The 9,142-nt window shown below is 49.5% G+C and overlaps 1 protein-coding gene across 3 annotated transcripts in view; it reads left to right on the plus strand.

Moving 5' to 3' along the window:
* Positions 1-6,189, plus strand: part of LOC112571076 — a 72,213-nt gene extending 66,024 nt beyond the window's left edge. For all 3 annotated transcript variants that reach the window (XM_025249885.1, XM_025249886.1, XM_025249887.1), the window contains one exon: positions 915-6,189. In XM_025249885.1, coding sequence (XP_025105670.1) covers positions 915-2,886 — 1,972 coding nt within the window. In that variant the 3' untranslated portion in view covers positions 2,887-6,189. The remainder of the gene's footprint in view (positions 1-914) is intronic.
* The last annotated feature ends 2,953 nt before the right edge of the window (positions 6,190-9,142 follow it).

A 9,142-nucleotide genomic window follows, 5' to 3' on the forward strand; every position in this document is an offset into this window, starting at 1 on the left:
CCAGCAGTTAGCTGCGGGGCGGGGACTGGTGGGGGCGAGGGTAGCGATCGGTCAAGTTGGGGGCGCAGATGACCTGGCGCGGTGCCAGACACGCAAAAGCATTCCCCGCTCCTTGTGTGTATTTTGTGGAGCATTATCTCAGGCACCACGGCCTGTGTGGCCTGTTGTCAGAACTCGCAAAGTGTTGTCGGTGACTTGGGCAAACAACAACAACAACAACAACAACAACAACAACAGCAAGAGCAACAACAACAACAATAACAAAAAAAGAGCGCCTCTATAGCGCAGCATCACCACAACAGTGTGTCACGACACCACAGTATAGTACACACCACAGTGTGTCTGTCACGACACCACAGTATAGTACACACCACAGTGTGTCTGTCACGACACCACAGTATAGTACACACCACAGTGTGTCTGTCACGACACCACAGTATAGTACACACCACAGTGTGTCTGTCACGACACCACAGTATAGTACACACCACAGTGTGTCTGTCACGACACCACAGTATAGTACACACCACAGTGTGTCTGTCACGACACCACAGTATAGTACACACCACAGTGTGTCTGTCACGACACCACAGTATAGTACACACCACAGTGTGTCTGTCACGACACCACAGTATAGTACACACCACAGTGTGTCTGTCACGACACCACAGTATAGTACACACCACAGTGTGTCTGTCACGACACCACAGTATAGTACACACCACATTATGTACTGAACGTGAGCTATATTTAGCGCAATCTTCATGGTTTATTTGTGTGCAACATGTATAAAAAACCTGACGTTTATTAAAAATGTGTTTTCATGTAATCAGAGTTTTGTCTTAAGTGTGTTCGTGCGTCACTGACAGTGTCGGTGCGTGTAATGGGAGCTTAATAAAATGTGTGTGTTACAGCCAGAAGGAAGGTGAGCGGCGTCACAAGATGGAGCTGCAGCAGTATCACCTGCCTCTTGACCTGACGGCGCCCGGTGCTATCGACCTGAGTCACGTGACCAGCCCCGCCTCCAGCCTGGCGGACGACGACACCGGCTACAGTACCGCCGTCAGCAGCATCGGCAGCAGCTCCACCTCCCCCAGCCCTCAGGGCACCACACCCGCCTGCGGCGTCGACCCTGACCCCCTGATGTCAGAAGGAGTCTTGACACTGGGCCAGGACCTGACGGACATGTCATGCGCTCCAGTTGAGGAAGAGTTCTCGCCTTTGGGCATGGCACGTGTGACGGAGGGGAGAGAGTCCGGCAGGGGGCAGGACCACCTGCTGGGATCTGACCTGCCCCTGTCCATTACCTGCTCGGCCCTGCCCTTTGGTGCTGACGTCACGGTATGTGGCGAGCAGCTGACCTGTGACGACACGGACCCCTTTCTCTACAGCGACACGGCCGTGGGCTGCGGGGACGGCGTGATGGAGGACATGGAGCTGCTAGAGGACCTGCTGGAGAAGATCAGTGACTGCGATAAGACAGATTGCACTCAGCAAGACCTCGCTGTCACGTCACTGAGGCCCAGCCCCTCTGTCGCCGATGTGACGTCGTTGGAGGGCAAGCCCCCGTCACTACTGCGGACATTGCTGGACAAGGAGGGTCAGGCGCTTGCCGAGCGTCCGGCCTCCACCGATGCTGTGATCTCCACCACCACCACCACTTTCACCTCCAGAGTAGTATGTGGGGCACGGCCACTTGCTGCTGCTGGTGTAAAAGGCAAGCAGGCGGAACTTTCAGCCTCCACCAAGTCGTTGGCGGAGGACGGACGACGGGGAAGTCTGAGCGACAGCGACAACAGCACAGAGTGCGCCTCGCTAGCGGCCTTACCTGACGATCTGCTGGATCTGGCCATGCAGTACTGTGACGACATTCCCGACATGGACTCTCCCATGCCCGATGCCCTGCCCTGCCTCGAGTCGGACGCTTGGGGCTCCGCCATGGAGGACCTCATTCCGGACACTCCCGAGCCTGTGACGTCACCATCCTCGGGCAAAACTCTGGTCCCGGTGACTGACAAGGTGACGTCTGTGGTGGTGGTAGTGGAACAGAGCAAACAGGGCTTGGGGACGCACAAACTCGGGATTGGTTTAGAGGTAAAAGATGGTGATGACTTGGGTCCTATCAGCTCCAAACCGCCAGCCGTTATACAGTCAGCCGTGGTGAGTAGTACTCAGCACGCAGCGGACAAAGCTCGAGGAGAGGGAGAGGGGACAGGCAAGAGGGTGACGATCCTCCCGACGGTGTTTACCAAATGTGCGACCACGGCGGTGAGTGTCGGTGGTGTGGTTCGCGAGTCGGCAGAGACGAGTCAGACGCTGAGCCCTGTGCTGTCTGACCACCAGTACTCCACTGCCCGAGCCCCGTCGCCCAAGTGCGGGGCAGCAGTCGCGTGCGGCAAGCGTGCGTGTCCACAACTGAGCAAACCCGGGCTGGGCCCACACACGGTCCGCACACAGCAGCTGCAGCAGCAACAGCCCGCCCTCAAGATCGTTCGCAAGTCGCCGCACTCGGCTGGAGACAGAGAGACCGCCTCGGCGCATGTCTCGGCGAAAGCGACTTCTAGCCAGAAACAGCAGCGCCCCCCAAACATCACCGTGCAGGTCTCCGTTCCGGTCAACGGCGGTGGAAAGCCATTGACAGCCATGTCTGAACTAGAGAAACACCTGCGAGGGCTGGTGGCGCCCCCTTTGGAGAGGAACAAGGACAGCGATGGGACGGACGACGAGATGTGTGAGGACGGCCGGCCAGCCAGACCGTTTCTGGAGCGGCTGCTGACGGGGGAGATGTCCCACGAGCGGTATCGCCAGATCGACTACCAGCTGCTGTACCAGGAGCGCGAGAGGCGCATGTCCGAGACCTCGGCCACCGGGCACTGCAGCAGCTGACCGCGGGCCCTCGTCTAGACTCTCGCGACAACACGTGCAGCACGACGCCTGGCGGCTGGTCTCAAGTCTGCCTGGTGGTACGGAGGGCTGCAGACATTCCATCACACAAGCTCGTGACAGGATTATTGTGTGACTGTGCGTAACTGCTCTTTTTATCGTCAGCACTTCTGCACTTTGCATAGCTGCTTGGAATGACAGTCAGTAGAGACATGACACTGACAGCCGTGCACATGGCACTGACAGCCGTGCACATAAACGAAATGAAGGTGAAGCAGGGAGGCACGATGCTATAAATACTGTTACATTATCTCCACACAGTCTCACAGCAGTTCCTAACCAGCTTGCAATAAGCAGGTCACAAAACCTGTTTGTCCGGAGGCGGTGTGGTGGTGGGCGTTGTGGTGGGGAGGTGGCGTGTGGTGGGGAGGTGGCGGTGTGTTTGGTGGCGTGTGGTGTGTTGCTTTTGTCAGTTGCAATCTCTTTCACACGGAGTTCATTAACGGAGTTCCTGGGGGTCAGGTCAGGAGCCAGACAAGCAATCGCTTGTTACTATGGCAACTAACAGGCGGACACCGTAGCACCGGAGGTTTTACAAAAATAGATTACACTTGTTACATTTCATGATTCATAACATAGCCGGGATCGGAGGAGGTGGGAGGTGGGAGGCAGGAATTCGTTGAGTGGAACCTGTTTCTTTGCGGTAATTGTATTTTGTTGTTTAGTGATAAGCTTCGGAAGCATTTCCGCCTAAGCTGCAGGAAGATTTCACACACTGTTGGATGTGACGGACAGTTCGGTCGTTAGGAGCAGTGTGCGCATCCTCCTGACAGGTGGGGCATCTGGGAGATTTCGCACGTCGCTGTTGCGCTCTGTCCTCCTGTTTGATTTGTGACAGACCCTCCAGACAACAGCATTTAGAGCAGCGCTGGGTGAAATGCGCCATGAGAGCAAAATCTCTTAATTCTGTTGTTGAAGTCTTGAGACATATTTGGCCCCCAGAGGGCGAGGTGTTGAATCTCGTGTCTTCACGTGCCGTAACCCCTCCCGCCCTTTCTATTCACCTTGCTGTGTCCGCCTTCTGTCCTCCATCGCCCCTCCTCCAGTAGCTGACCAGATGCATGGTGGAGTGGAGGGTGAGCCAGGCAGTTGTTTTGATGGAGAGCAGACCGCGTGTCGTCAGTTGGTTAAGATGGAAGTCAGGGCCACCTTTGGCTGGTACTTCGCCACGTGGTCAAGTGTCCTGCAGACGTCATGACGTCACGTAAGAGCAGGATCACGTGAGCCGATGGCCCCTCCCCCAACACTTGTTGTCAAAGGTGCAACTGATTTAGAGAAGGTAGGAGGAGGACGTTTTCGTAGAACCAGTGACAACAAGATGCCGTGTCCATGTTGATCTGTTCACTCGCTGTCTCTCTTGAACATCTAGCTTGCGCGCACGCACGCACCTACACCCTCTCACACACATTTTCGCAGCTTTCGACATAGAAGGGGGAGAGAGATTCCAGGAATGGGACTACTTTTGTGCTGGAACAGGTGTGTGTGTGTGTGAAAAGTAGGACATTACAGATTTCTAATTTCTTGTTTTCCTCAACCTTAAGGGTGATATTTATCTCTTCAGACGAAAAAAAAGTATACGTAGTTATGCAACAAATATTGTGATATGTTGTTACACCTGTGTGGTTAGTTCATATATATATATATCATTGTTGTTCTTCATCAGAATTTTGTGATGTCGACTTCCAGACTTGTATGTGTTAGTACAATGCTTGGTGTGTCGCCATGACCTGAGAGTAGGTCCTGTCTTTCGTAAATCGTAAGGTGCTGTCCCCTCGGCCATAGCTAACACTGTGTGACCATGTCCCCCTTGTCGGGCTTGCCTTGCATTGCCATGTAGGCCAACATTCTTGCCACTCATCCTCACGTCCAAGCAAAGAGGTGCTTCCCCTGTGCGGGGGAACAAAGTTGTAGAAACGGTCGGTCTCAGGTTGTTCTTTGATCGGTCGGAAACCCAGTATTCTTGCCACATAATTCTGTAATCCGCGATAAACGGCTGGTCTACACGTACAATGCTCCCCCCTTCTTGCACTCTCAGACATGTCACGTGTCACGTGACTCTAAGTTAGTGTCACGCCACTCCAGGTTAGTGTCATGCATGCCCCGTTCCCATAGTAGTGATAACCGAGTCAGTGGGGCGTGCAGTCCAGTCTCACCAATCTTGAGGGGAGGGTTGCTGGGTAGAAGACAGATGGCATCAAGCGAGCGGAATGTGTCGGTTGACTTCAGAGCAGAGCACCGTAAGACCAAACCATTGCGGAAGGTCGTTAGATGACCGGTCAGAGTTCACTTGACGTCATTTCTCTGAGGGGTCAGAGGTTATGAACGGGTGGAAGAGGATTTTGCTCTTGCAGTTGCTCCTTCGGAGTCTACAAGTAGTCTGTTGCATTATTTACATAATGTCATAATTTTGACAATAAGAAAACTAAGATAAGTGACTTTACTTATCATCAGAAGAGCTACGTCAATATGTAAACTAACAATGATAATTAAGATTAGTGACTTGTCTTTGTGAGTGTCATACTCACTTGTCAAGTTAAAGGAAAGATGACATTTCAGAAACAGGTAATCAGTCTTTAAGTGTTGTGTCCTATAAAACAGACTGCGGCATCTTACACACCCTCCTTCTCTCTCTCTCAGGAACATCGCATAAGTTAAATGTCTTTATCCAGGTTGCCGTGTGTGCAGTGCGTGTGCATGCGCGTGCGCGCATATGTTTGTGTACGTGTTGTTGTACACAAGATATTGTAAATTCTGTGCGTATTCCGATCACCTAGCTTACGGACTTTGGCACCGTGCTGCGACGACCTAAGTATGGCAGACAATGAGCATCAAAAGCCAGAATTGTGTCATCAGGAAGTGGATGAAAAGTTTGTGACGATGGCACGTGACTTCAGAGAAGTTTGTGTCAGCGTGCAGTTTGTGGCGTGTCGTAGAATACAGACTTATAGCAGGTTGGAGTGAGTAGTGTATAGCGAACCTCACCGGAAATTGAGCAGTGGCAGCTGATCATGACATCGCTTATTTTTGCGTTTTGCCAAAAAGCAAGGGTCACGTGACACACGTGATCATGACGACGATGCCTCCTCGCTTTGCGAGGATTTCGGGAGGGAGGAGTTTTGTGCATGCTAGACAGTCGTAGAATGTTTCTACTCGATTTTTCTTAGAACTGATTGTGTTACAAGCGTCAGTCTCCACACAGGTTATGCCGGCATTGTTGATGGTCATAATAAACAGTTTCATTGCTTCGTCTTGGTGTTTGCGCTAATGCTGGATGAGTGCTTTATGCCTGACATGCATCGAGTGAGAGAGCGGACTCGCAGTTAGGGTTATGAAGCAGTCACGTGTGTGTGGATGACGTCTGTATGTCCAGCTGGCAGACAAACTTACACACGCACACACGCACACGCGCTCTCCTTTCTCGCAGGCGGTCCGGTGTCGCAACGGTTAGTGCCTGTCACCAATACAGTGAGAGGTGGCTGTCCTGGGTTCACATCTCGTCTCGGGCACGCTGTTCTTTCTCTGTATGTAGCATCTATTTACAGGGCTGGCTGCCTTGCCATGATGTAGTCTTAGCTGCTAGGTGCCCCACCCTCTTTCTTTCTCGCACCTACACTAGAGCGTTGACTGTTACCGTAGACCTCTTTGTTAAAAGTCTTATTTCCTTTGTGTGAACACATTAGAGAGAAAGAATAACATAATTTTTTAAATGAAGTTGAAATTTGGTAAGAGGCGTTTGTGCTTCATACCTGTAATCACAAGCTTGTTATTCTGTCGACCGAAAGCTTAAATAACGCAACTGATGCTTTGTCCGGCGTCATAGAAACAATGATCCCACAGTCATAGAGAAATCACATCATTAAACCCAAATGTTGTCGAGTTTGAACAATTGCATTGACAAGTTCAGTTATAAAATCGGTAAATGACAAGCATGTACCTGTTTTTCATGTCAGCGTCGCAATGTTAATGTCACCTACTTTAAAGTTGCAAAAGAAAACTCTGGAGCTGTCCTAAGACATATTACGCGCTTATTATTGACAAACATTTTTCTTGATTTTTTGTTGTTGTTGTTGTTGAAAGAAGAGCCTGTAATATTTTCCGCACACATGCAGTGAGTTGCTTGACAGTCAAAGGTAGAGAACCTCGCATGTTTTCGTTCGTTTGGTTTTGGAGTACATTCCCTTTACGTAGCCTGTACCATTGACAGCTGCGGTTGATAGCTAATACATCCCCCAAAATGGACGCATTTTGTAGAAAGTCTCTTCACTTTAATTAAGTTTAGTATTTATTGTCTGTGTAATACATAAACCAAGAACAGAAGAAATATTAATGATCTAACCTTCTAACTCCTGGTGTCAAGTCACACTTACCGCTCCAGACTGATATTTTAGATGCAATGCAGATAAATATTTTTAAAAAGAAAATTCAGAGCTTTAGATTAGCACTGTTTGAGAGTATCGATTTTCCATTTAATCTAAATTAGTAGGTTAAAGAAAAACTTTTAAAAAGTAGTTGATTGTGAAGAATGACCCGGGAAAAGGCGGGTAGAAAAAAAATGACCACAAAGTGTTGCTGATGAAAATCAGGATTATTTGGTCGTCTAAAGATGATCTCTGAGATAAGAAGAGAAACATAGGCGTATGAAAATCGCAGTTTTTCAAAATGCTGTGTGCCATAGTACATATGTAGGATATTGAAACAAAGGGAGTTAACTCCTACACTCTTATCGCGTAGCTATCAATAAATTGTCTCCCTTAGACTGAGAACGCGCTCTCAATCACGTTTTGTACTTTGTACCTGTAGTCCATAGTTAAAGTACCAACGGGGTTTTTTTTCCCCAATCAGTTACTCAGTTATTATTATTCGTATTAGTAAATGACAGGAAAGAAGCCAAGTATTAGTCTTTGAATAAAAATGAAATTTAGAACATTTTATTTATTGTGCTTATTGTCTGTTAATATTTTAAAGTAATCTATCTTAATTATTTCTGTATTTTTTCTGTAAGACTTGAGGCACTGACATAAAAGCTTCAAAGCACGAAGTCAATAAAGAACATTTGTTACAGTTATCGCACTCACGTTTATTAATTAGCACACTCTTTTAACTTTTCAGAATTTTACATTTAAAAGAAGGTTTGAAAAATAAATTCAATATGCAAGACCCGAATAGAGGCCACCAGGGTATAAAGTAGGTATAAAGACACATTCTTGTCCCCGATGTGAATATTTTCCGAAGTACTCTGAGCCAGTGTTTACCGACTAAATCCACAGCGAGACTCTTCCGGCCTGTTCGTGCCTTGATGTCCGTCGATGCTTCTCAGCTCGCGAGTAACCCGGATCTAGCATCTCACTGCCTCCATGCTTACGGTCTGTAAAACACAGACACATACTGAGGTAAACCATAATGGCAGCACTCGTGAGGCACGCCCGTGGGTGTAGTTCTGTGATTTACCGGTGTGTGTGTGTGAGAGAGAGAGGGAGAGGGTTGGAGGGAGGGCGGACGAGTGTGAACAACTTAGAAGGAAGGAAAGAGACGGAACGGAGAGAGAGAGGGTAGGCGGTGGGTGGGTGGGGGAGAGAAAGGAGGGCACGGGAAGAAGGCAAATGTCGGATTCCTTCTTGGAGGTGGGTGGTGGGTGAAACAAGAAAAGATGGGAGGAACTATTCTCGTACTCTGTGCAAGGGGAGAGACCTTGACCCTGGAAACAACCTCTACATGCAGGCTGCACGTGTGTTGTGGAGGCTGATTCACTGTTGAATCTGTTTACGCGCTTCTCACTACGGGGGGAAGGGCTGGTGCCGGGGCGGAAGTGTAAACTCTCAAGACGTTTGTCATCCTCGCCCAGAATTCCAGACTGAAGAGCCCATTGAGCAGCAAGGTGTGTCACTTGTTGCACGCGGAAACAGATTTGTCTGCCATGTCTCCGGTTCTCGGCTTATCACACTCGCAGAATGGGAGGCGGCCCGAGAAAGCCTTTTCAAAATCTAATTATCAGAAATGTCCCTTGTCGCAAACCGGAAGTCGTGGGGCTTTTCTGCAAACAACTCAGCCCAAACGTGGTATGTTTGTCCTCTAACGGGGCCATGCCCAGCTACCCCACCCAGCACTCCCGAGCATGTATAACATGTATAAGCAAGATTACTACGCTGGTTGTAAAGGCCAAAATAGTGGAGTTGGGCATTAATGTGTCATCAGACTCATA

Source organism: Pomacea canaliculata, linkage group LG8 (genome assembly GCF_003073045.1).
Source record: "Pomacea canaliculata isolate SZHN2017 linkage group LG8, ASM307304v1, whole genome shotgun sequence".
Classification (NCBI taxonomy): Eukaryota; Metazoa; Mollusca; class Gastropoda; order Architaenioglossa; family Ampullariidae; genus Pomacea; species Pomacea canaliculata.